The 27915-nt window shown below is 44.5% G+C and overlaps 2 protein-coding genes and 1 pseudogene across 2 annotated transcripts; all 3 read right to left on the bottom strand.

Annotated features, from left to right (window-relative positions):
• Positions 1-1737: 1737 nt before the first annotated feature.
• On the bottom strand, positions 1738-10240 carry LOC149453384 (uncharacterized). The gene is made up of 4 exons (XM_089688530.1): positions 9166-10240; positions 8996-9049; positions 8560-8701; positions 1738-4685 (listed from the first exon to the last, which is right to left on the bottom strand). Exons 2-4 carry the CDS (start codon positions 8999-9001, stop codon positions 3811-3813), a joined length of 1023 nt encoding a protein of 340 aa, XP_089544656.1. The 5' UTR covers positions 9002-9049; positions 9166-10240; the 3' UTR covers positions 1738-3810.
• A 7732-nt stretch (positions 10241-17972) lies between these two features.
• LOC149453383 (uncharacterized) lies at positions 17973-19626 on the bottom strand (annotated as a pseudogene).
• LOC149453382 (uncharacterized) lies at positions 19365-26710 on the bottom strand. Its single transcript, XM_089688383.1, has 6 exons — positions 25447-26710; positions 25214-25348; positions 25004-25127; positions 24691-24887; positions 23272-23413; positions 19365-20860 (listed from the first exon to the last, which is right to left on the bottom strand). Exons 1-6 carry the CDS (start codon positions 25588-25590, stop codon positions 19638-19640), a joined length of 1965 nt encoding a protein of 654 aa, XP_089544509.1. The 5' UTR covers positions 25591-26710; the 3' UTR covers positions 19365-19637.
• Positions 26711-27915: the final 1205 nt, after the last annotated feature.

Genomic DNA, 27915 nt, shown 5'->3' with positions numbered 1-27915 from the left:
CACTACATTCTCCGACAGCTCTCCTCCCCCCACCATCCACACTACATTCTCTGTCAGCTCTCCTCCCCCCACCATCCACACTACATTCTCCGACAGCTCTCCTCCCCCCACCATCCACACTACATTCACTGACAGCCCTCCTCCACCATCCACACTACATTCTCCGACAGCTCTCCTCCCCCCACCATCCACACTACATTCTCTGACAGCTCTCCTCCCCCACCATCCACACTACATTCTCTGACAGCTTGCTCCTCTCTATGTGCAGTAACTTCTTTTGTGGGCTCCTTCCAATGCATTTACTGCAGAATTCTTTTGAGTAGTCCATAAGTATGTCTTTACCCAATGGACCAACAGTGTAAAGATCATTCTTCTTTCCAACTGCCATCAATCTAAGGAAGTCCTTCTGCACTGACCACCTATGCAAAACGTTCCTTCGCTTACCACCAATGTAAGGATGGGAATCCGGATTGGATGCCTCGGGTTAGTGTGGTTTTTACAGTGATCCTTTCTGTAATCAGTGAGCAGGATCCATACACTTTTTTAGCAAAACACAAAAATAACAGGCAGACTGGGCTCCAGTTTTTGTCCCTGCATTTTATCTTTATCATGTATTGCTGTCATTGCTCGTTTCTTGCCATGTATTAAAAAAAATTGTAATTCTACACCCACAGTTGATCCAGAGGAAGGCAAAAAAAAAAAAGCCCAGCAAAGCATGATCCAATTTGCTCCTGCAGGGAAAAAATTCCTTCCTGATCCCCCGAGAGGCAATTGGATACTCCCTGCATCAACTTTCCCTATAAATGTTATATTCAGTTATATTCTGTATATCTAAGAAAGGATCCAGGACTTTCCTACAGCAATCCACTGAGCTGGCCAGAACCAACTCTTGAGGGAGTCTATTCCACATTCTCACAGCTCTTACTGTGAAGAAACCTTTCCGTGTTTGGAGATTAAATTTCTTTTCCTCCAGACATAAAGAGCGCCCCCTTGTCCTCTGTGATGACCTCAGGGGGAATGAGTCTACACCGAGTTCACTATATGAACCACTGATGTATTTATACATGGAGATCATATCCCCCCCTTATGTATTATACATGGAGATCATATCCCCCCCTTATGTATTCTACATGGAGATCATATCCCCCTTATGTATTATACATGGTGATCATATCCCCCCCTTATGTATTATACATGGTGATCATATCCCCCCCTTATGTATTATACATGGTGATCATATCCCCCCCTTATGTATTATACATGGTGATCATATCCCCCCCTTATGTATTATACATGGAGATCATATCCCCCTTATGTATTATACATGGAGATCATATCCCCCTTATGTATTACACATGGAGATCATATCCCCCCTTATGTATTAAACATGGTGATCATATCCCCCCCTTATGTATTATACATGGAGACCATATCCCCCTTATGTATTATACACGGAGACCATATCCCCCCCCCCTTATGTATTATACATTGAGATCACACCCCCTTATGTATTATACATGGTGATCATATCCCCCCTTAATCTCCTCTTCTCAAGAGGAGAAGATTTTATGTGGAGCTTACCCTCACATGCACCACTTGAGGTGATGGGTTCTTTGTTCTGCCACAACTCGCACGCTCCCCACTGACACATCTGGTTATAGATTGAAGGCCGATCAAACTTAAGCATTAGAATGCTGCCACACTATAATAGTACACAGAAAACAGGCCACAAGCAACTTGGTTGATCAAATCGGTGTATTACGGCAAGGCAGGTTAGACAATGCATACACCAGTAAACAGACAACTGAACAAGTCTGAACAGGCCAGACAAAATAGGATGTGTAACAACCTATAACAGGGCAATAAACTGAATGTAATAAAGTTAAATCCACATCTTAATTGGTGGAAACTGTCGGAAATATAGACATTAACAAACCGAAGGAAATATCCATATGTTCACCCTCTGCATACAGCCCTAATTGAGGATGGGTACATTTGTTCCTGACAAGGGGACAAGTGGGTATAAAGTACCAGGTGCCTACTTGGCAGAATTATCAGGCTATCATCGGGGCCTGTCTGTAGGTGGTGCATGTGAATCTGTCTTTTTAAAACTGTAAACACTGAACGACTGATGGGCTGCTAACTTAGGAGTGTTCTCTATAGGCAAAAACTGTGGGCAGTAATTATTTAAGCTCACTTGTCCCGACACAGATTCAGTGTCCAGTGCATTTGGTGCTCTGTTGTCCCAGAAGGCTGCCTGCTTCCCTGGTTCTGACTTCAGCCAGATATTTGAACCTCGCTCTGAACAGGCCAGAAAAAATAGGATGTGTAACAAGCAATAACAGGGCAATAAACTGAATGCAATAAAGTTAAATCAACATCTTAATTGGTAGAAACTGTGGAAAATATAGACATTACCAAACCAAAGGAAATATCCTTATGTTCACCCTCTGCATACAGCCCTAATTTAGGGTGAGTGCATTTGTTCCTGACAAGGGGAACACCGGAAGTGGGTATAGAGCACGAGGTGCCTAATTGTCAGTATTATCAGGCTATCACTGGGGCCTGTCTGTAGGTGGTGCATGTGAATCTGTCTTTTTAAAACTGTAAACGCTGGACAGCTAATGGGCTGCTATGAAGCGTTCTCTACAGGCATTAACTGTGGACAGTTATTGGCTAAGCTCATCACTCCTGTTTCGCCACAGATTGAGTCCAGTGCGCTCGGTAGTCTGTTGTCCCAGAAGGCTAAGTCCTCATGATTGGGTTCTTCCAAGGCTCAGTCCTCTGGCTCTGAGGACACAGAACACACTCAATCTCCACACAGGGTCTGTTCTCACTGGTTTTGTGCACAGACCCCAGCAGCAGGTCAGCACCCTTTGGCTCTCTGGGCTGCACTTCCTCCGTGGCGTTGTCCTCTCTCTCTCTCGGGTGTCCGAGCGTAGGATGCAGCAATCTCACTGAGCTGCTCTTCTCTCTCCTGGTAAAGACCCCAACCTCCCTTGAAATGCACAGGAAAAGCTCTCTCCCTCCTCCTCTGGATTGCAGGGGGTTTTGTGGGGACTGTAGTTTGCAGCTCAATCTTCTCCATGGCGCCATGCTACTTGGGAACTACAACTCCCAGGTTGCATTGCACCTGGTGGAAGGGAGAGAACACAAGCGGGCACGCAACAGGCAGAGCACCCGACTGCAGGTACCGAACTTTCAAACCGCCCCCCTAAAAACGTGAAGATTTTCTCTATGGCCCCAATGTTTGGTGATGAGAAATGGACACCACTTGGACCTCCCTGCCCCCCACCTTTGGAGAATCTGAGGCTCACAGAGTTACAGTTCTCTACTTTTTTCTTTGCATCCCCCCGTAATAAATTATGAGGGTCTCCACTCTCTGTGCTATGTATGCAGAATAAAGACGACTGGGGATACTGCCAAGTGGGGGGGGGGGACAGAAACTGTAACAGGCACAACATCCCCCCCTACTGGAATTTCCAAAAAATGCAAGAAAACTCTGCCCATCAAACTCCACCTATAAATCTGATATTACTTTACCCAGGATGCCCCGCCTTTATGAATTAAACATTTTCTTCCTACAGTCATGCTATGGATTCAACAGTTCCAGCAGTAAAAACCATCGTACATTGGTAGAAAGAATTAGCAGCGGCTTTACTGATATCCAATCGGACTTCTTTTATCTGTAAAACATTTCCTGCACTTTGAATGCCTTGAGGACGCAGTGCAGCGTGTCCTCGCTGGTGTGTATCACGGCTTCTTTTCTGAGTGAAAGATTTCCCGCACTGTGAACATGATCAAGGCCGCTCACCTGTGTGCATTTTCTGGGATTCCTTTCAGAGTGAAAGATTTTCCACACTCTGAGCACGAACAAGAACGCTCAACCGTGTGAATTCTCTGGTGTCTAAGAAGAGCTTTTTTAACAGTGAAAGATTTCCCACACTCTGAACATGAATAAGGGCGCTCGCCCGTGTGAATTTTCTGGTGTCTAACCAGGTTTCCTTTTTGAGTATAGGATTTCCCACACTCTGAACATGAATAGGGATGCTCACCCGTGTGAATTCTCTGGTGTTGAACGAGGCCTCCTCTTTGACTGAAAGATTTCCCGCACACTGAACACAAAAAAGGACGCTCACCGGTGTGAACTCTCTGGTGCCCAAGAAGGACACTTTTCTCAGTGAAAGATTTCCCGCACTCTGAACATGAATAAGGGCGCTCGCCTGTGTGACTTTTCTGGTGTTTAACAAGATTTCTTTTACAAATGAAAGATTTCCCGCACTGTGTACAAAAAAAGGGACGCTCACCCGTGTGAATTCTATGGTGTTCATTAAGTGCTCTTTTCCGAGAGAAACATTTCCCGCACTTCGAACAAGAGAATAGCTGCTCACCTCGGTGAGCTCCTTCATGGGGTGAGGAAGATTCCTTGGGATTAGATGAATCTGTTGGTCTATCTGCAGTGTGAGATCCTAAATGAACATTTGCACTCCTAGTATGTGATTGGTCAGAAGATTCCCCCTGATCAGAGGGATCCATTGATGTCTCCGGACAGGAAGGTCTGTGATGGATATTGGGTGTATTTGGATTCACTCCTGGAGAATCCTGTGTGATAGCATTATCTTCTGACTTCCAATCAGCAGATAATAGAAGACGTCTCTCAGAGGAATTCCTGACATCAGCGCCATCTGATGGAGAGAAATGGAAGAAATGTCAGAATTCACAAAATAACTGGAGATTTAGCTCCTCCCCCCGTCAGTGGAATAAGTGGAAATCTCGATTTCACAGCTGGGCTCCTGTTTTCCCTCCAAAATCGATCAGAAAAGTGTTCACACCGAGTCGATATATGATCTGCAGATTCTTTAACCACTTCCAGTCCAGACACTTTCCCCCCCTTCCAGTCCAGACACTTTCACCCCCCTTCCAGTCCAGGCGCTTTCACCCCCCTTCCAGTCCAGGCGCTTTCACCCCCCTTCCAGTCCAGGCGCTTTCACCCCCCTTCCAGTCCAGGCGCTTTCACCCCCTTCCAGTCTGGACGCTTTCCCCCCCTTCCAGTCCGGACGCTTTCCCCCCTTCCAGTCCGGACGCTTTCCCCCCCTTCCAGTCCGGACGCTTTCCCCCCCTTCCAGTCCGGACGCTTTCCCCCCCTTCCAGTCCAGACGCTTTCACCCCGTTCCAGTCTGGACACTTTCACCCCCCTTCCAGTCCGGACGCTTTCAACCCCCTTCCAGCCCGGACGCTTTCAACCCCCTTCCCGTCTGGACACTTTCAACCCCCTTCCCGTCCAGGCCAATTTTCAGCATTCAGCGCGATCACACTTTGAATGACAATTGCGCGGTCATGCAACACTTTACCCATATGAATTTTTTATCATTTTTTGAGACAGATAAAGCTTTATTTTGTTGGTATTTATTCACCGCTGGGATTTTTATTTTTTTTGCTATGTAAATTAAAAAGTCCAACAATTTTGAAAAAAAGTGTTTTTCTTCTAAAATTTTGCAAATAAATATTATTTCATCATAAATCTCGGCCAAAATTTATTCCGTTATCTTTTTAGTGAAAAAAGAAATAACCCAAATTAGTTTATAACCAAAAATTATACTTTTAAAAAAATTTTCTTACATTTTTTCTAATTTTTTTATATTATGTTTTGGTTTTTTTTTTACATACTGTCACCCTAGCAGTACAGTGTCACCATGGTGACACTGTACTACTTGTGGGGGGGTGATGATTTTTTTTTTTACACTGATTGCTTTTACACCCATAAAGGCTGTAAAAGCAATCATTTCTCCTTCTCCCTGGCTGCATTCTTGCAGCCATTGAGAAATACTGTGAGAGCTGTGATTGGTCACAGCTTGTCACATGATATAAGGCTGCTGTGAATGGCCTTGTACCATGTGACCTCTGTGTTCATTCACAGATTTCACACGTAGTAAGCAATGAGGTAAGAAGTGACATCTTGCTTACTACTCTTCATGTGATCACTGATTGGCCAATCAGTGATCACATGATCGGGACCTCACACAGAGGTCCCGTACCGCGATCGGTGTTCCATTGTGTCCGGAAGACACAGCGGGCAACGGATCGCGGTGCTGTGCGCTCCCAGGGAGCGCGCACAAGCAGGAGGCGGGGAGGCCGTTTATAAACGTCCACCCGCCCCTGCACTGCCACCGTCCGGTCGTTTATATACATGGGCCGGACGGGAGGTGGTTAAAATGAAAGAGCTATGACTAATGCCAGCCATACATGGGTCGAAATTTGACCGATTTTTCGTATGAAAATCGGACCTAAGAATAATCGGCTGATTTTCGCTCTGTTAGTGGGTCAATGGCAGCCTTCTCAATGATCGGGCATGTTGGAAAATGCATGAAAAATGACCAATTTTCATCTCGATGGTCAAATCGTACCATCGTTTTTCCGAAAAAGAATATGCGCATGGGCCACAACCTGGAAGGAACATAAGTTTCCCCCGTTATATGGGGGTGAACTTTATGACTCAGTCAGCCGATTTTTGAAATCATTGATGGCACCGCCGGATTACCGAGTGAACAACGTTTTTGATTTTCGGATGAAAAATCGTTCGGAATTCGACCCATGTATGGCCTGCATTAGTCTTCATTAGCGGTTGGTTACTGCATTGGATTGCCTGAATTTTTGCTTTTAAAGAATTTGTAGATCATATGTGGACTCCAATGTGAACACTTTTCTATAAATGTCAGTGATAACACACGTTGGTCTAGGAGTCGATAGTTTTAGGGCCACTTCACACCAGAATGAATTGACGAAAACTCGCGTTCCATGCGCGTATCCTGCACAGCGCTCAAAACGCACCACACTTGCGATCTGCAGCAGGTGTCACTGCAATGCTAATGACACCCCAAATGCAGTGCATTTGCCTGTACCAGATCACATGGTACAGAAGTACCATGTAATCTGGTTGCTGTGCACTGCTTTTGCTGCAGCCCGGTGAGATTTCAGCTCATTCAAATGAATGTAGCTGGATGGCATGTGCACTGTGCGTTCCTGTGCGATTCATACTATGAACTGGTTCTTACAGAGCTCTAGCATGGAACTTAGAACAGATGTAACATTAGAATATGAAAATAAACCAAAACGGATACAAAACCACAAAATACTTTGGCACATTGGGTGAAATTGTTTTGTGCGTTAATGATAGCTATGGGAAGTAATGGAGATGCCCCCTCATTTTGTTTGGAACATGACATTATATTGAGGAACGGAGATGGACCTTCCATATGGTTTCCAGTATCTCCTTCTCATTTGTTGGGAACATGATGTTCTATTGAGGAATGGAGATGGACCTTTTATATGGTATCCAGTATCTCCTCATTTGTTGGGGACATGAGGTTATATTGAGGAACGGAGATGGACCTTCCATATGGTGTCCAGTATCTCCTCCTCATTTGTTGGGGACATGACGTTATATTGAGGAATGGAAATGGACCTTCCATATGGTGTCCAGTATCTCCTCCTCATTTGTTGGGGACATGACATTATATTAAGGAATGCAGATGGACCTTCCATATGGTGTCCAGTATCTCCTCCTCATTTGTTGGGGACATGATGTTATGTTGAGGAATGGAGATGGACCTTTCATATGGTGTACAGTATCTTCTCATTTGTTGGGAACATGACGTTATATTGAGGAATGGAGATGGACCTTTCATATGGTGTACAGTGTCTTCTCCTCATTTGTTGGGAACATGACGTTATATTGAGGAATGGAGATGGACCTTTTATATGGTATCCAGTATCTCCTCCTCATTTGTTGGGGACATGAGGTTATATTGAGGAATGGAGATGGACCTTCCATATGGTGTCCAGTATCTCCTCCTCATTTGTTGGGGACATGACGTTATATTGAGGAATGGAAATGGACCTTCCATATGGTGTCCAGTATCTCCTCATTTGTTGGGGACATGACGTTATATTAAGGAATGCAGATGGACCTTCTATATGGTGTCCAGTATCTCCTCCTCATTTGTTGGGGACATGACGTTATATTGAGGAATGGAAATGGACCTTCCATATGGTGTCCAGTATCTCCTCCTCATTTGTTGGGAACATGACGTTCTATTGAGGAATGGAGATGGACCTTTTATATGGTGTCCAGTATCTCCTCCTCATTTGTTGGGGACATGATGTTATGTTGAGGAATGGAGATGGACCTTTCATATGGTGTACAGTATCTTCTCCTCATTTGTTGGGAACATGACATTATATTGAGGAATGGAGATGGACCTTTCATATGGTGTACAGTGTCTTCTCCTCATTTGTTGGGAACATGACGTTATATTGAGGAATGATGGACCTTTCATATGGTGTCCAGTATCTCCTCCTCATTTGTTGGGGACATGACGTTATATTGAGGAATGGAGATGGACCTTCCATATGGTGTCCAGTATCTCCTCCTCATTTGTTGGGAACATGACGTTATATTGAGGAATGGAGATGGACCTTCCATATGGTGTACAGTATCTCCTCCTCATTTGTTGGGTGCAGCTTAACCACCACTAACAGCGCGATCTTACTTCTACTTACATGTGTCGATAGGTGCAGAAATTTCATCCTGTTCACTCTTCATCATCATGTCAACCTCCTCTGTGGACGGCTGATCACCCCCAACATACGTCTCCACTTCTTCCTCTTTAACCTCAGATTTTATATGAATCTGTTCTTCACTCTAAGCCCCAAAATAGTAGAAAATAAACATGAATTTAAAGCTTCAGGCAGATATATAGAAGACAAATAAAAGCATAGAAAGAGTAAAGGGAAAAATTAAAATGGGGGGTGCTCCAAGGGAGAGCTGAAAATGTGATGAGCGAAGGCTTCACTTCAGATGTAAAAGTGATTAAAGGGATGGTTCACCTGAAAGAGATCATACCTGATGACAGTGAGGGATGGTGTGACCTTCCTGTGTAGAATCCCAGGAATACAGAGAACAACCCTCCTCCATAGACTGCTGATCTCCACTTACCAACATCTTTTCTTCCTCTTCAATTTCACATTTGATCTCTTTCAGTTCTTCCCCCTAAATCCCGAAGATGATAGTAAAAGGTTTGTAAAAGAGAGCATGAAATTACATAGAAGAATGTCATTTCATAGCTTGGGATACATGTTTAGATCTCCATGCTTAGTCATACCTACCTGATGATGGTGAGGGACGGTGTGACCTTCCTGTGTGGAATCCCGGGAATACAGAGGACGGGGACATCTCTCTGGTGGGTTCCCATTACTGGATCCATCTGTAGGAAACACACACACTGACTGAATCCATTGTTTCTATGTGTTTATCAGATGATGGGGGATCTAGGTGGAGCCTCCGTACTGCTCTCTCCTTTACAATAAAGTCTCCTCTTACCCGGTGATGTGAGGGGCGGCTGATTGTCCATCATGACGTCCTTGTAGAGGTCCTTGTGTCCTTCTAAATACTCCCACTCCTCCATGGAGAAATAGACAGTGACATCCTGACATCTTATAGGAACCTGACACACACAATGATACAGTCACCATCCAGACACATCCCTTGTCTGTTACAGGAGAATGTCCCAGAATTCCCGGCACCGCTCACCTCTCCTGTCAGCAGATCAATGATCTTCTGGGTGACTTCTAGAACCTTCTTGCCATTGTTCCTCTTGGGTTTCAGGGAATGAGGTGGAGGTACTGTGATGGTTAGATGGTCACCAGACTTCACCGGAGGAAAACTCTGCAACAATAACATCATGTGAAGTCCCAGAATCCTCCTCACCTCTCTGGTCAGGTCTGTGTTTTATGAATAGAGATGAGAGTGATGTCATGTGACCTCGAAGAATCCTCCTCACCTCTCCAGTCAGGTCTGTGTTTTATCAATAGAGATGAGAGTGATGTCATGTGACCTCCCAGAATCCTCCTCACCTCTCCGGTCAGTAGGTAGATAATCTCCAGGATGAGGTCCAATATCCTCTCAGTCATGTGACTCGGGTCCTCCTCCATCCCCATTGATGTGATCATGTGATCCATCCAAGACTCTGATCTCTGTAGACAGATCATATAGCGCCCTCGCTGGTCATTATAACTCATGGACAAGTCGATTCATTTTAAACTCTCCGTTCAAAATGAATGCAGGCCATACACGGGTTGAATTCAGCACAAATTTTCTTTAGAGAATTGGACATTTGGTTCGTTTTGTAATCTGATGGTGCCACCATTGATCTCGAAATTCAACCAACCAAGCCTTCAATTTCACCTCATGTTGGTACAGAAAATAATTTTTGTGGCCGGGAATCTTCTTTTCTTTCCAAGTCACAACTTATGCTCATTTATTTTTACTTTTTCTCTCATCATTGGTTAAGAATTTGTTCGTTTTTCAAAAAATTTCCAAAATGCCTGATCATTCAACTTCGATGGCCGCAGAAAAATCAGCTGTTGCTACGGCCCACTACTGAAATGAAATTTGAACAAAAATTCTTGGTGATGATTTTCGAAAGAAAATTTGGGCGGATATCGGCCCATGTATGGCCTTCACAAATGTGTCTGTGTTGGGTCAATAAATGTCAAAAATATTCAGCATCAAAACCATGATTGCTTGAAAAACTGAAAAAAAACAAAACAAAAAACAAACTACAATACGCAAAATTGTAAATATGCAAAGAAAAAAAAAAAAAAAATTTCATTCGTTTCTGTTTTTCAATATTTTTGAAAATATTTGATTTTTGTAAAAAATATATTTTTCATTTAATATTATTATTATTAAGCACCGATTCACTGGGACTGCGGTGGAATTGTTTGTACATATGGATCACAGTGCTTTATTAATTCTAGAAAAAAAAGTTTCAGGGAAGATTTACAGAGTGGACTACTTGCATTACTGGTAAGTAATTTGGTTAAAAAGTTCATCTTTTAAGCACTTCGCTACAGCCATATGTTTAACAATAGAGGAGCATTGGGAGTGTTGCGTATAAATGACACTTCACCTTTTTTTTTCTTTTTGTTTTTTTTTTTTTTGATCACAAAACAATCTACAAAGCCAATCTATTGGCTTTGTATCTTGTCATTGCTGTGATGATGGATTCGGTCTATAATCCAGAGGCTCTGGATGGACGGTTGGATAAATGGTTCTATATTTAGGATGTATCCGGTCTATAAACCACAGGCTCCGGATGGACGATTGGGTAAATGGTTCTATATTTAGGATGTATACATTCTATAAACCATAAAAGACATCACAGTGACTATGGAGGAAGAGGACGGACATCACGGTGACTATGGAGGAAGAGGACGGACATCACGGTGACTATGGAGGAAGAGGACGGACATGACGGTGACTATGGAGGAAGAGGACGGACATCACGGTGACTATGGAGGAAGAGGACGGACATCACGGTGACTAGGGAGGAAGAGGACGGACATCACAGAGACTAGGGAAGAAGAGGACGGACATCACAGAGACTAGGGAAGAAGAGGACGGACATCACAGAGACTAGGGAGGAAGAGGACGGACATCACAGAGACTAGGGAGGAAGAGGACGGACATCAGAGAGACTAGGGAGGAAGAGGACGGACATAAGAGAGACTAGGGAAGAAGAGGACGGACATCAGAGAGACTAGGGAAGAAGAGGACGGACATCACAGAGACTAGGGAAGAAGAGGACGGACATCACAGAGACTAGGGAAGAAGAGGACGGACATCACAGAGACTAGGGAAGAAGAGGACGGACATCACAGAGACTAGGGAAGAAGAGGACGGACATCACAGAGACTAGGGAGGAAGAGGACGGACATCACAGAGACTAGGGAGGAAGAGGACGGACATCACAGAGACTAGGGAGAGGGAGGAAGAGGACGGACATCACAGAGACTAGGGAGGAAGAGGACGGACATCAGAGACTAAGGAAGAAGAGGACGGACATCACAGAGACTAGGAAGGAAGAGGACAGACATCACAGAGACTAGGGAGGAAGAGGACAGACATCACGGTGACTGTGGAGGAAGAGGACAGACATCACGGTGACTGTGGAGGAAGAGGACGGACATCACGGTGACTGTGGAGGAAGAGGACAGACGGGGGGGTTACTGGGTGTTAATATAAAATAAGATCTTATTACCTCCTCTGCTGCCAGTTCCAGAAATGTCTCCTATCTACTTCCCTCCAATTCACCTGAAACTTCCTGTTTATACATTTACATCACTACCTGTCTCTACTTTCCATCACTTCCTGTCTGGCCATTTTGAGGTGAGATCACTAAAGCTGAGTGAAATATAAGTGCTGCATTCTACATCATGTTCCAGCATTTTGCCTGATACTGCGTCATCCATTCCTTTCAGTGACAGGCCGTGCAATGAATAATAATACTGTGTGACTGTGGGGGAGGGGACATTAAAGTGTAAGCTCCTCTGGTACAGAGACTATGGAGGAAGAGGACGGATATCACGGTGACTATGGAGGAAGAGGTCGGACATCACAGTGACTACGGAGGAAGAGGACCGACATCACAGAGACTACGGAGGAAGAGGACGACATCACAGTGACTACGGAGGAAGGGGAAGGACATCACAGTGACTACGGAGGAAGAGGACGGATATCACAGAGACTACAGAGGAAGAGGAGGGACATCACAGTGACTGTGGAGGAAGAGGACAGACATCACAGAGGGGACGGACATCACAGAGACTACGGAGGAAGGGGACGGACATCACGGTGACTACGGAGGAAGAGGACGGACGTCACGGTGACTACGGAGGAAGAGGACGGACGTCACGGTGACTACGGAGGAAGAGGACGGACGTCACGGTGACTACGGAGGAAGAGGACGGACGTCACGGTGACTTCGGAGGAAGAGGACGGACGTCACGGTGACTTCGGAGGAAGAGGACGGACGTCACGGTTACTAAGGAGGAAGAGGACGGACGTCACGGTGACTAAGGAGGAAGAGGACGGACGTCACGGTGACTACGGAGGAAGAGGACGGACGTCACGGTGACTACGGAGGAAGAGGACGGACGTCACGGTGACTACGGAGGAAGGGGACGGACGTCACAGAGACTACGGAGGAAGAGGACGGACATCACAGAGACTACGGAGGAAGAGGTTGGACATCACAGTGACTACGGAGGAAGAGGACGGACGTCACGGTGACTATGGAGGAAGTAGGGGAGGGGGGAAGAATATAGGGTAAGAGTAGGAATTCACATTTTAAATCGCTGCTCTCACTGTTGGCGCTATATAAATCCTGTATAATAATAAGGGGGGGACAAAGAAAAAGGGTGCCAAACTTCTCCTCCCCCACCATCCACACTACATTCTCTGACAGCTCTCCTCCCACCATCCACACTACATTCTCTGACAGCTCTCCTCCCACCATCCACACTACATTCTCTGACAGCTCTCCTCCCACCATCCACACTACATTCTCTGACAGCTCTCCTCCCACCATCCACACTACATTCTCTGACAGCTCTCCTCCCACCATCCACACTACATTCTCTGACAGCTCTCCTCCCACCATCCACACTACATTCTCTGACAGCTCTCCTCCACCATCCACACTACATTCTCTGACAGCTCTCCTCCCCCCATCCACACTAAATTCTCTGACAGCTCTCCTCCCACCATCCACACTACATTCTCTGACAGCTCTCCTCCCCCACCATCCACACTACATTCTCTGACAGCTCTCCTCCCCCACCATCCACACTACATTCTCTGACAGCTCTCCTCCAACATCCACACTACATTCTCCAACAGCTCTCCTCCTCCATACACACTACATTCTCTGACAGCTCCCCTCCACAATCCACACTACATTCTCTGACAGCTCTCCTCCACCATCCACACTACATTCTCCGACAGCTCTCCTCCTCCATACACACTACATTCTCTGACAGCTCCCCTCCACCATCCACACTACATTCTCTGACAGCTCTCCTCCCCCATCCACACTACATTCTCTGACAGCTCTCCCCCCCCCCCCCCACCATCTACACTACATTCTCTGACAGCTCTCCTCCTCCCACCATCCACACTACATTCTCCGACAGCTCTCCTCCACCATCCACACTATATTCTCTGACACCGGTCCCCCCCCCAACATCCACACTACATTCTCTGACAGCTTTCCTCCCCCACCATCCACACTACATTCTCCGACAGCTCTCCTCCTCCTCCACCATCCATACTACATTCTCTGACAGCTCTCCTCCCCCACCACCCACACTATATTCTCCGACAGCTCTCTCCTCCCCCATCCACACTACATTCTCTGACAGCTCTCCTCCCCCCACCACCATCCACACTACATTCTCTGACAGCTCTCCTCCCCCCACCATCCACACTACATTCTCTGACAGCTCTCCTTCCCCCACCATCCACACTACATTCTCTGACAGCTCTCCTCCCACCATCACCACTACATTCTTTGACAGCTTTCTTACCACCATCCACACTACATTCTCTGACAGCTCTCCTCCACCATCCACACTACATTCTCTGACAGCTCTCCTCCACACTACATTCTCTGACAGCTCTCCTCCCCCCACCACCATCCACACTACATTCTCTGACAGCTCTCCTCCCCCCACCATCCACACTACATTCTCTAACAGCTCTCCTACTCTCACCATCCACACTACATTCCCTGACAGCTCTCCTCCCACCATCCACACTACATTCTCCGACAGCCCTCCTCCTCCCACCATCCACACTACATTCTCTGACAGCTCACTCCCCCCACCATCCACACTACATTCTCTGACAGCTCACTCCCCCCACCATCCACACTACATTCTCTGACAGCTCTCCTCCCACCATCCACACTACATTCTCTGACAGCTCTCCTCCCCCCACCATCCACACTACATTCTCTGACAGCTCTCCTCCCACCATCCACACTACATTCTCTGACACCTCACTCCCCTCTATCTGTAATAACTTATTTTGTGGGCTCCTCCCAATGCATTTACTGCAGAATTCTTTTGGGTAGTCCATAAGTGTTTTTACCCAACGGACCAACAGTGTAAGGAACATTCTTTTTTCCAACGGCCATCCATCTAAGGAAGTCCTTCTGCACTGACCACCTATCCAAAAATTCCTTCGCTTACCACCAATGTAAGGATGGGAATCCTGATTGGATGCCTCGGGTTAGTGGGGATTATTACAGTGATCCTTTCTGTAATCAGTGAGCAGGATCCATACACATTTTTTAGCAAAGTGCATCAACAACAGGCAGACCGGGCTTGAGTTTTTGTCCCTGCATTTTATCCTTCATGTATTGCTGTCATTGCCCTTTTCTTGCCCTTTATTAAAAAAATTGTCCTATTTCCACAGTTGCTCCATGTATTTTTATCATTGTTAATGTGTTACCCACCTGCCGTCACAACTGCCATTTTTCTTACCCATATATTAGACAATTGATTTGGTGCCTGTGATGTAAGTATTGGAGTTGTTCTGTACTGTTTCATATGAAGACTGGAATGCTATCATTTACTCTTTACATAGTTAGTCTGGCTGAAAAGAGACCAAAATCCATCCAGTTCAACCATTAAAAAAAAAAAAAAAAAAAAAATTATAATCCTACACCCACAGTTGATCCAGAGGAAGGCAAAAAAAAACAGCAAATCACGATCCAATTTGCTCCTGCTGGGAAAAAATTCCTTCCTGATCGCCCATGAGGCAATCAGATATTCCCTTAATCAACTGTATTACTATAATTTAATCTTTTTGGGTATGTGGCGCTCACCCTCACATGCACCACTTGAGGTGATGGGTTCTCTGTTCTGCCACAATGTTTTAAATTGCACGCTCCCCACTGACACACCTGGTTATACAGGTGAAACTTGAAAAATTAGAATATCGTACAAAAGTTCATTTATTTCAGTAATGCAACTTAAAAGGTGAAACTAATATAAGAGATAGACTCATTACATGCAAAGCAAGATAGTTCAAGCCGTGATTTGTCATAATTGTGATGATTTTGGCTTACAGCTCATGAAAACCCCAAATCCACAATCTCAGAAAATGGGAATATTGTGAAAAGGTGCAATATTCTCGGCTCAAAGTGTCCCACTCTAATCAGCTAATTAAGCCATAACACCTGCAAAGGGTTCCTGAGCCTTTAAATGGTGTCTCAGTCTGGTTCAGTAGGAATCACAATCATGGAAAAGACTGCTGACCTGACACCATCATTGACACCCTCCATAAGTAGGGAAAGCCTCAAAAGGTAATTGAAAAAGAAGTTGGATGTTCCCAAAGTGATGCATCAAATCACATTAATAGAAAGTTATGTGGAAGGGAAAAGAGTGGAAGAAAAAGGTGCACAAGCAGCAGGGATGACCGCAGCCTGGAGAGGATTGTCAGGAAAAGGCCATTCAAAAGTGTTGGGGACTTTCACAAGGAGTGGACTGAGGCTGGAGTCAGTGCATCAAGAGCCACCACACACAGACGGATCCTGGACATGGGCTTCAAATGTCGTATTCCTCTTGTCAAGCCGTTCCTGAACAAACAACGTTAGAAGCGCCTTACCTGGGCTAAAGAAAAACAGACCTGGTCTGTTACTCAGTGGTCCAAAGTCCGCTCTTCTGATGAGAGCAACTTTTGCATCTCATTTGGAAACCAAGGACCCAGAGTATGGAGGAAGAATGGAGAGGCACACACTGCAAGATGCTTGAAGTCCAGTGTGAAGTTTCCACAGTCTGTGTTGATTTGGGGAGCCATGTCATCTGCAGGTGTTGGTCCACTGTACTTCATTAAGTCCAGGGTCAACGCAGCCATCTACCAGGAGATTTTGGAGCACTTCATGCTTCCTTCCGCAGACGAGCTTTATGGGGATGCTGACTTCATTTTCCAGCAGGACTTGGCACCTGCCCACACTGCCAAAAGCACCAAAACCTGGTTCAATGACCGTGGGATTACTGTGCGTGATTGGCCAGCAAACTCGCCTGACCCCCATAGAGAATCTATGGGGCATTGCCAAGAGAAAGATGAAAGACATGAGACTGAACAATGCAGAAGAGCTGAAGGCCGCTATTGAAGCATCCTGGTCTTCCATAACACCTCAGCAGTGCCACAGGCTGATAGCTTCCATGCTCCGCCGCACTGAGGCAGTAATTGCTGCAAAAGGGGCCCAAACCAAGTACTGAGTACATATGCATGCTTCTACTTTTCAGAGGTCCGATATTGTTCTATGTACAATCCTTGTTTTATTGATTGCATGTAATATTCTCATTTTCTGAGATTGTGCATTTGGGGTTTTCATGAGCTGTAAGCCATAATCATCACAATTATGACATATCACTATCTTGCTTTGCATGTAGTCTCTCATATATTAGTTTCACCTTTAAGTTGCATTACTAAAATAAATGAACTTTTGCACGATATTCTAATTTTTCGAGTTTCACCTGTAGATTGAAGGCCGATCACACTTATAACTTAAGCGTTCGTATGCTGCCACGTTTTAACTGGTAAAAAACTGTGGGAAATATAGAGATGAACAAACCAAAGGAAATGTCCTTATGTTCACGCATATTGCCCTGATTGTGGGTGGGTACGTGTGTTCCTGACTAGTGGAACCCTGGAAGTGGATATAAAGTACCTGGTGCCTAATTGGCAGTATTATCAGGCTATCATTGGGGCCTGTCTGTAGGTGGTGCATGTGAATCTGTTTTTTAAGAATGGCAAACAATGGACGGCTGATGGGCTGCTATAGAGCATTCTCTATAGGCATTAACTGTGGACAGTTATTGGTTAAGCTCATCACTCCTGTTACACCACAGATTGAGTCCAGTGTGCTTGGTAGTCTGTTGTCTCAGAAGGCTAAGTCCTCACAATTGGGTTCTCCCAAGGCTCAGTCCTCTGAAAACCTCAGAAAACAGGCCACAAGCAACTTGGTTGATCAAAGAGATGTATTACGGCAAGGCAGGTTAGACCATGCATACACCAGTAAACAGACAACTAAACAAGTCTGAACAGGCCAGACAAAATAGAATGTGCAACAATCTATAACAGGGCATTAAACGGACTGCAAAAAGTAAAACCCACGTTTTAACTGGTAGAAACCGTGGGAAATATAGACATTAACAAACCAAAGGAAATGCCCTTATGTTCATGCATACAGCCCTGATTGTGGGTGGGTACATGTGTTCCTGAGAAGGGGTACCCCGGAAGTAGATATAAAGTACCACGTGCCTAACTGGCAGTGTTATCCGGCTATCATTGGGGCCTTTCTGTAGGTGGTGCATGTGAATCTGTTTTTTAAAACTGCAAACAATGGACGGTCGATGGGCCAAAAGAGCGTTCTCTACAGGCATTAACTGTGGGCAGCTATTGGTTCAGCTCAGTTGTTCATACCCTGGAAGTGGGTATAAAGTACCTAACTGGCAGTATTATCCGGCTATCATTGGGGCCTTTCTGTAGGTGGTGCATGTGAATCTGTCCCTTTAAAACTGTAAACAATTCTCTATAAGCAATAACTGGGCAGTAATTGTTTCAGCTCACTTGTCCCGACACAGATTCAGTGTCCAGTGCACTTGGTGCTCTGTTATCCCAGAAGGCTGCCTGCTTCTCTGGTTCTGACCTCGGCCAGTTACCTGAACCTCGCTCTGACTGCTTCTTTGGTATTGATCCCAACTTTCTACCTGACCACACTTCTGCTTCATCATGTATGACCTGGCCCATCCTGACTACGTCTCTGACCCTGGCAGTCACCTGCTACTGAATTCTCTGGTGTCTAAGTTGAACTTTTTTTTTATCAGTGCACTGCACTCTGAACATGAATAAGGACGGTCACTTGTGTGAACTCTCTGTTGTCTAACAAGGCCATCCTTCCGAATAAAACATTTCCCACACTCGAACATGGATAAGGAAGCTCCCCTGTGTGTACTCACTGATGTTTATCATTCTCTCCTTTTTGAGTGAAGGATTTCCCGCACTCTGAATAAGTATAAGGACATTTAATCTCCTGGTGTCTAAGGAGAACTTTTTTTTTATCAGTGAAAGATTTCCCGCACTCTGAACATGAATAAAGATGCCTGGCTGTGTAAATTCTGTGTTGTGTAAGGAGAACTTTTTTATTAGGGAAAGATTTCCCGCACTCTGAACATGAATGAGGACGCTCACTAGTGTGAACTCTGATGTCTAACAAGGCCTTCTTACAGAATAAAACATTTCCCACACTTTGAACATGAATAAAGACGCTCCCCAGTGTGTACTCTCTGATGTTTAACCATCTCTACTTAGAGGGAAGGATTTCCCGCACTCTGAACAAGCATAAGGACATTTACCCGTGTGGATTCTCTGGTGCATAACAAGGTCTCCTTTATAAGAGAAACATTTCCCGCACACTGAACATGAATATGGACGCTCACTTGTATGAATATTCTGATGTTTACCAAGATTTCCTTTATTAGTTCAAGATTTTCCGCACTCTGAACATGAATAAGGAAGGTCACCCATGTGAATTCTCTGATGTTAACAAAGGTCTCGTTGAGTGAAAGATTTTCCGCACACTGAACATGAATAAAGACGCTCACTCACATGAAATTTTTCATGCTGTACAAGGTTTCCTTAATTAGTGAAAAATTTCCAGCACTTTGACAAGGCCTTCTTTCTGAATAAAACATTTCCCGCACTCTGAACATGAATAAGGACACTAACCTATGTGAATTCTCTGGTGTCTAAGAAGGTTTCCTTTTTGAGTATAAGATTTCCCGCACTCTGAACATGAATATGGATGCTCACCCGTGTGAATTCTCTGGTGTTGAATGAGTCCTCCTTTTTGACTGAAAGATTTCCCGCACTCTGAACATGAATATGGACGCTCACCCGTGTGAATTCTCTGGTGTCCAAGAAGTACATTTTTTTCAGTGAAAGATTTCCCGCACTCTGAACATGAATAAGGGCGCTCACCCGTGTAAATTCTCTGGTGCCTAACAAGATCTCCTTTTTGAGTGAAAGTTTTTCCGCACTCTAAACAGGAATAAGGACGCTCACCTGTGTGACTTTTCTGGTGTTTTTCTAGACTTTCTTTCCTAGTGAAAGATTTTCCGCACTCTAAACATGAAAAAGGACGTTCACCCATGTGTATTCTCTGGTGTTTCACAAGGCCTCCTTTCTGAGTGAATGATTTCCCGCACTCTAAACATAAATAAAGACAGTCACCCGTGTGTCTTCTTTGGTGTATAACAAGGTCTCCTTTCTGTGTGAAAGATTTCCCACACTCTAAACATGAATAAGGGCGCACACCTGTGTGAATTCTCTGGTGTCTAACGAGGTCTTTTTGATGAGTGAAACATTTCCCGCACACTGAACATAAAAAAGGACGCTCACCCGTGTGAATCTTCTGATGCCTAAGAAGGACACTTTTCTCAGTGAAAGATTTCCCGCACTCTGAACATGAATAAGGACGCTTGCCCATGTGACTTTTCTGGTGTTTAACAAGACTTCTTTTACAAATGAAAGATTTCCCGCACTCTGTACAAAAAAAGGGACGCTCACCCGTGTGAATTCTCTGGTGTTCAGTAAGCGCTCTTTTTCGAGAGAAACATTTCCCGCACTCTGAACATGAGAATAGATTGTCCCCTCTGTGAGCTCCTTCATGGGGTGAGGAAGATTCCTTGGGATTAGATGGATCTGTTGATCTCTCTGCAGTGTGAGATCCTAAATGGACATTTGCACTCCTAGTATGTGATTGGTCAGAAGATTCCCCCTGCTCAGAGGGATCCATTAATGTCTCCGGACAGGAAGGTCTGTGATGGATATTGGGTGTATTTGGATTCACTCCTGGAGAATCCTGTGTGATGGCATTATCTTCTGACTTCCAATCAGCAGATAATAGAAGAAGTCTCTCCGAGGAATTCCTGACATCAGCGCCATCTGATGGAGAGAAATGGAAGAAATGTCAGAATTCACAGATAACTGGAGATTTAGCTCCTCTCGCAGTCAGTGGAATAAGTGGAAATGTCGATCTCACAGCTGGGCTCCTGTTCTCCCTCCAAAATCGATCAGAAAAGTGTTCACATCAAGTCCATATATGATCTGCAGATTCTTTACTATTCAATAGCTACGACTAATGCAGGCCATAGATGGGTCGAACATCGGCCGATTTTTCGAACGATAAATGAAAAATCAGTCGTTTGTTTGGCCGACGTTACCACCAATGGTTTAAAAAAAAAAATCGGACGACTAAATCATAACGTCTGTCCCTTGCAGGTCACGGCTCTTGCGCCGATTTTTTTTATCGTTTAAACGATCGGCCGATTTGGCCACCATTGCCGGGAAAAATCGGTCGATCGTCCAAATCGGCCGCAAATTTTTCAACATGACTGATAATCTCAAAGTGCAAACCCGAAAAACGGCCGACCAATTAACACACTAACAGTGCGAAATTCAGCTGATTTTTCAAACCGTCTATGGCCGGCATTAGGCTTCATTGGCGGTTGGTTTCTGCATTGGATTGCCTGAATTTTAACCAGTTTATCTTTTTTAATAAGAGCCCTGCCCGGCTGTCATTTTGTTGTTGGCCGGGCGGGACACTTTTTCGATCCGGGTGGGTGTCATATGACGTTCTTTCAGGTCGACGCAGCTATCCGGCGAGATCTGTCACTGGCTGTGTCCATCAGACACAGCTGATGACCAATCTGTGCACTGGCCCGTTGCCCGTACCATGTGATCGCTGCGGCCAATCACAGCAGGTCGCATGACAATTGTAAACAATGGATGGCCTCCTTTCATGCCATCCATTGTATACAATTGTGTTGCTAGCTGTGATTGGTCGCACTAATCACATGGTAGAGACTGGGCCAATGACAGCTAATCACATGACAATTACAACAAAAAAAACACTGATTTACCTGTAATTGATTTCATTCAGTTGCTGTAAATGCATGCCTAGAGCAGTGAAATTCATTGCTACAGGCAATCATAATGTGTGAAAAAAATACTGATCACTTCCCCAGAGTAGTACAATGTTACTATGGTAACAATACATTACTCTGGCCATACTGTTTATATTTAAAAACTTTTTTTATTTTATATATATATATATATATATATATATATATATATATATATATATATATATATACATACACATATACATACATACACATATATGTATATATATACACACAAAAACATACAGTCCCCTATGTGATGATTTTTTGGTGACAGGTTCTCTTTTTTGAGACATCCAGGGTCTAAAAGACCCCCCATGTCGTCGACCCTGTGCTCCACTGAATGTAATGTGGTGCACATTGCACCGCATTACAATCTTTCCCGGCCTCGATGACTGGGAATCTGTCAAATAGGGACCCAGAAGTGGCGTCACATCACTTCTAGGTTAGGGAAAGTGACGTCACATCACTTCCGGGTCAGGACAAGTGACGCCACACCACTTCCAGGTCAGGACAAGTGACGTCACACCACTTCCGGGTCAGGACAAGTGACGGCACATTACTTCTGGGTCAGGACAAGTGACGGCACATTACTTCTGGGTCAGGACAAGTGATGGCACATCACTTCCAGGTCAGGACAAGTAACGTCACACCACTTCCGGGTCAGGACAAGTGACGTCACATCACTTCCGGGTCAGGACAAGAAGGGGAGCAGATGTGTTCGCACTCCTCACTCTATACCACATACCGTGGCACCCATTGAACCAGTCCGGGGGCCCGCAGATGGGCAAGCAGAGCCCGGGACATAACGGGCAGGGCGGAGAGACTGGCACCGTGGGCTGTGTGGAAGCAATCAGGCGGCAGCGCTACCGCCCGAATGCTTCCACCTGACTGGTGAGCCCTGCTGCTTGCCCGCAGCACGGCTAAAGGCAAAAAAAACCCCTACCTGCCCAGAACTACATGTCCCCGGAGTCAGGCGATAGGAATTGCACATCCCTGAAGTGCCCGGTAGTCACATTGATCCAAAGCCGGCCATACACGGGTCGAATTCCAAAAGAATTTTCATTCAAAAATCTTTCGCATCATTAGTGGGTCACAGAAACGGACAGTTCTCTAGAGAACATCGAATTTGAGCTATCGGGCATGTTGGAAAAGGAGATGGTCCTTTTCATATGGTGTCCAGTATCTCCTCCTCATTTGTTGGGAACATGACGTTATATTGAGGAATGGAGATGGACCTTTCATATGGTGTCCAGTATCTCCTCCTCATTTGTTGGGAACATGACGTTATATTGAGGAATGGAGATGGACCTTCCATATGGTGTCCTGTATCTCCTCCTCCAACTCGATGTTTGTGCTTGGAACTGTTTCTTCAATAGTGCCTGTACTTACAAGTGTTGATAGGTAGAGAAATGTCATCCTGTTCACTCTTCATAGCCATCTCAAACTCCTCTGTGGACGACTGATCACCCCCAACACACGTCTCTGCTTCTTCCTCTTTAATCGCAACTTTTATATGAATCCGTTCTTCACTCTAAGCCCCATAATAGTAGAAAAACATTAATTTAACACTGTAGGCAGATCTATAAAAGACACCCTTGGTGGAGGAACACATGGAGAATGAGGACCCATGATATCATGTAACTGGACCTAACACCCACAGAAGAAAGAAACATATACTGTGCTCCAAGGGGCAGCTGGGAAGTGGGAGTGGAATAAGTAAAGGCTTCACCTCAGATGCAAAAGTAAACATTAAAGGGTTAGTTCACTTTTACAAAAAAAAAAATGCCTATGCAGGTAGATAAAAACGAACTTGAGCCTTGACCAAAGATGACTAATGCCCATGCTATGTGTAGGCCATTTAAGTACCTCATGAAGCCTAACAGGAAACTTCTAGGACGTTTTTAGGAGAAGCCTAGGTGTTACCGTTCACCTCCACTATCACAGGAGTGAGCTCTCCAACGCTGAGTTCAGAGCTACTGCATAAGGGGGGAGAGAGAACATGTGAGGGGGGTTGAATCAGAGAAAGAGCTCGCTCCTGTGATGGTGAACAGCTAGGTATCTCCAGGGCAATTTTTTTTGCTATGGGCCTCAAGGCCCAGCCAGGGCACAATTGCATGGCCACTTATTTATTTATTTTTCTCCCACCATTTTGTCACTTTTCACTTTATGTGTGGATTTTTTTCTCACTAGGATGGAGGGTGCAGGTCCTCGGGCCTGCCCTGAAGTCTAGGGGGAGGATGCATGGCCATTAGGTTCCTTCTTCCCCTGTTCCTGGGGTTTCTCTCTTCGGGAGAGCTCCCTTACCTAGTACTTGGTGGTCGGTTTCGGCTAGCCACAAGGAAAGGAGTCCGCCAGGCCTTTTGGCTAGGTGGACCATGTGGAAACCTTTGTCCCTATCAGGAGCCTTGCGCCCTGGAGATCAGGGCAGAGGTCCTACCCCTCGGGGGGTGGACTAAAGCACACCCCTAAGTGCACTTTTTTGTGTTTTGCACTTGCACGTTTTTTTTGTTCCCTTATGGGTTTTAGTTTTTCGCACCTCCGCGGACAAAAAAAAAAAAATAATTGCTAAGCATCTCCTAGCAACATCCTACGAGTTTTCCAGTCAGGATTCATGTGGTATTTATATGGACTACACCTTTAGGCAAGGACATTGTTCAACTTTGGTCAAAGCTACAATACTCGTTTTTATCTACAGATGCCTCATATCTGTATGGACAGTTTTTGGTAAAGGTGAACTATACCTTTAAAGTAAAAGGCTACATAGAAGAATGTCATCTCACAAAGTTCAGGATCACCAAGTCCACCTACCTTATGATGGTGAAGGATGGTGTGACCTTCCTGTGTGGAATCCCAGGAATACAGAGGACGGGGACTTCTCCCTGGTGGGTTCCCATTACTGGATCCATCTACCTGATGGTGAGGGATGGTGTGACTTTCCTGTGTGGAATCCCAGGAATACAGAGGACGGGGACATCTCTCTGGTGGGTTCCCATGACTGGATCCATCTGTAGGAAACACACACACTGACTGAATCCATTGTTTCTATGTGTTTATCAGATGATGGGGGATCTAGGTGGACCCTCCGTACTGCACTCTCCATTACAATAAAGTCTCCTCTTACCCGGTGATGTGAGGGGCTGCTGATTGTCCTTCATGACGTCCTTGTAGAGATCCTTGTGTCCTTCTAAATACTCCCACTCCTCCATGGAGAAATAGACCGTGACATCCTGACACCTTATAGGAACCTGACACACACAATGATACAGTCACCATCCAGACACATCCCTTGTCTGTTACTGGAGAATGTCCCAGAATTCCCGGCACCACTCACCTCTCCTGTCAGCAGATCAATGATCTTCTGGGTGACTTCTAGAATCTTCTTTTCATTGTTCCTTTTGGGTTTCAGGGAATAAGGCGAAGGGACTGTGATGGTTAAATGGTCACCAGATACCATGGGTGGAAAACTCTGTATTAAAAGAGCAACAATAATGTCATGTGACCTCCCAGAATCCTCCTCACCTCTCTGGTTAGTTCTGTAGAGATAAGAGTGACCAGAATTCTCACCTGTCCGGTGAGCAGGTAGATGATTTCCAGGGTGAGATCTAATATCTCAGTCATGTGACTTGGGTCCTCCTCCATCCTCATTGATATGATCCATACAAGACTATGATCTCTGTAGACAGATATTATAACACCCTTGATGGTCATTATAAATGGCTCATATCACAAAGACAATGTACAGAGCTGATCTGAGTGACTTTCTACCTTGCAATTGCTGTGTTTACCAGAGGCTCTGGACGGACGGTTGGATAAATGGTTCTATATTTAGGATGTATCCGGTCTATAAACCAGAGGCTCTGGATGGACGGTTGGATAAATGGTTCTATATTTAGGACGTATCCGGTCTATAAACCAGAGGCTCTGGATGGACGGTTGGATAAATGGTTCTATATTTAGGATGTATCCGGTCTATAAACCAGAGGCTCCGGATGGACGGTTGGATAAATGGTTCTATATTTAGGATGTATCCCGTCTATAAACCAGAGGCTCTGGATGGACGGTTGGATAAATGGTTCTATATTTAGGATGTATCCGGTCTATAAACCAGAGGCTCTGGATGGACGGTTGGATAAATGGTTCTATATTTAGGACGTATCCGGTCTATAAACCAGAGGCTCCGGATGGACGGTTGGATAAATGGTTCTATATTTAGGACTGTTAAATATCGTGACACTTATATTATTTAAGTGTCTGTCTTTAGGCGTTTGAGGCAAATTGTTCTAGTGCCAGGCTGATTTAAAACAGTGTGACTTTTATTTAATTCACACTTGGCATCAAAAATGAATACAAAAGATAAAATAAAATACAGAGTAATATATAACAAAAGTTGTAGATTATGGAAAAAGAAGTAAGCTTTGGAGAAATGTCTAATCTCTTGCCTGTTCTATGACAAGTGTTTCAGTCTTGGCAAGGAAGACAACAGGTGTATCAAGGCTTTGCAGGCCTTAAATATGTCAGTGCATGTCAGCTGTATAATGTCTTGATGTATGAGTGTATGTGTCTCTCTATCTCTAAGGCACATCTTATATATATTTTACCAGACCAACCCACTAAACAGTTATTTCCTAATTCAGTGTGAGCTAAATGAGTAAACCCTTTTTTGTACTTCTTCTAAACTTATACTCTTAGTGTCCATATATGTAAACCTTCTAAACTTATACTCTTAGTGTCCATATATGTAAACCTTCTAAATTTATACTCTTAGTGTCCATATATGTAAACCTTCTAAACGTATATTCTTAGTGTGACATCTTCAAACCTCTTAGACGACAGAAATACATGATACTGTCATATGATATACAATGGCTTCACATATCTTTAGAAAGAGGCAATGTTCACATAAATGCATATAACCAACAATAATTGATACTAAACTTATCACACACTATTCCTAACTAATAAATTGATTATATGAAATAATTATCCAACTAACTATATTATGGATTAGACATGATTTTCTTTATAAAAGACATATCCTTTCTTTGTTCTACTACATATCAATATCTTTTTACATTCCAATTGCTATTCTTAAAACTAAGCTTATGACCTGCTGACCTCTTAGACATGAATGGTTCATCTTTAACACCTGTTTTCAAAGCCATCATACACACGCAGAGTTAAAATTACTTCTCAGTGATTTTGCTGTCATTGTGAAGGATATGAAAAGATACAGACGTCTGTTTTATGGTGAATTAATTTCTACAAGGACGTATCCGGTCTATAAACCAGAGGCTCCGGATGGACGGTTGGATAAATGGCTCTATATTTAGGACGTATCCGGTCTATAAACCAGAGGCTCCGGACGGGCGGTTGGATAAATGGTTCTATATTTAGGACGTATCCGGTCTATAAACCAGAGGCTCCGGACGGGCGGTTGGATAAATGGTTCTATATTTAGGACGTATCCGGTCTATAAACCAGAGGCTCCGGACGGGCGGTTGGATAAATGGTTCTATATTTAGGACGTATCCGGTCTATAAACCAGAGGATCTGGACGGACGCTTGGATAAATGGTTCTATATTTAGGACGTATCCGGTCTATAAACCAGAGGCTCCGGATGGACGGTTGGATAAATGGTTCTATATGTAGGACGTATCCGGTCTATAAACCAGAGGCTCTGGACGGACAGTTGGATAAATGGTTCTATATTTAGGATGTATCCGGTCTATAAACCAGAGGCTCTGGACGGACGGTTGGATAAATGGCTCTGTATTTAGGATGTATCCGGTCTTTAAACCATAAAAGACGTTACAGTGACGATGGAGGAAGAGGATGGACATGATGGAGGGGTTACTGGATGTAAATATAAAACAATATCTAATTACCTCCTCTGCTGCCAGTTCCAGCAATGTCTCCTCTCTACTTCCTCCTAACTCACCTCTCACCCGGAACTTCCTGTTTATATCCCCATGTTACTTCCTGTCTCTACCTTCTGTGCATTTTCAAGTAAGATCACCACCTTGTATTAAATA

The sequence above is a fragment of the Staurois parvus genome, unplaced genomic scaffold, assembly GCF_062004578.1.
Source record: "Staurois parvus isolate SC_StPar_1 unplaced genomic scaffold, SC_StPar_1.0 ptg000449l, whole genome shotgun sequence".
Lineage (NCBI taxonomy): Eukaryota > Metazoa > Chordata > Amphibia > Anura > Ranidae > Staurois > Staurois parvus.
This window is presented reverse-complemented; position numbering and strand designations above follow the sequence as displayed.

Coding starts and splice junctions, on each gene's coding strand:
- LOC149453384 (XM_089688530.1), bottom strand. Junction 4,686..8,559: donor TTCTGCACCTATCGACACAT/GTAAGTAGAAGT, acceptor TCTCTCCATCAG/ATGGCGCTGATGTCAGGAAT.
- LOC149453382 (XM_089688383.1), bottom strand. CDS start 25,590: ATGACCATCAAGGGTGTTATAATATCTGTCTACAGAGATCATAGTCTT. Junction 25,349..25,446: donor TCTACCTGCTCACCGGACAG/GTGAGAATTCTG, acceptor CTTTTAATACAG/AGTTTTCCACCCATGGTATC. Junction 24,888..25,003: donor GCAGCCCCTCACATCACCGG/GTAAGAGGAGAC, acceptor TGTTTCCTACAG/ATGGATCCAGTCATGGGAAC.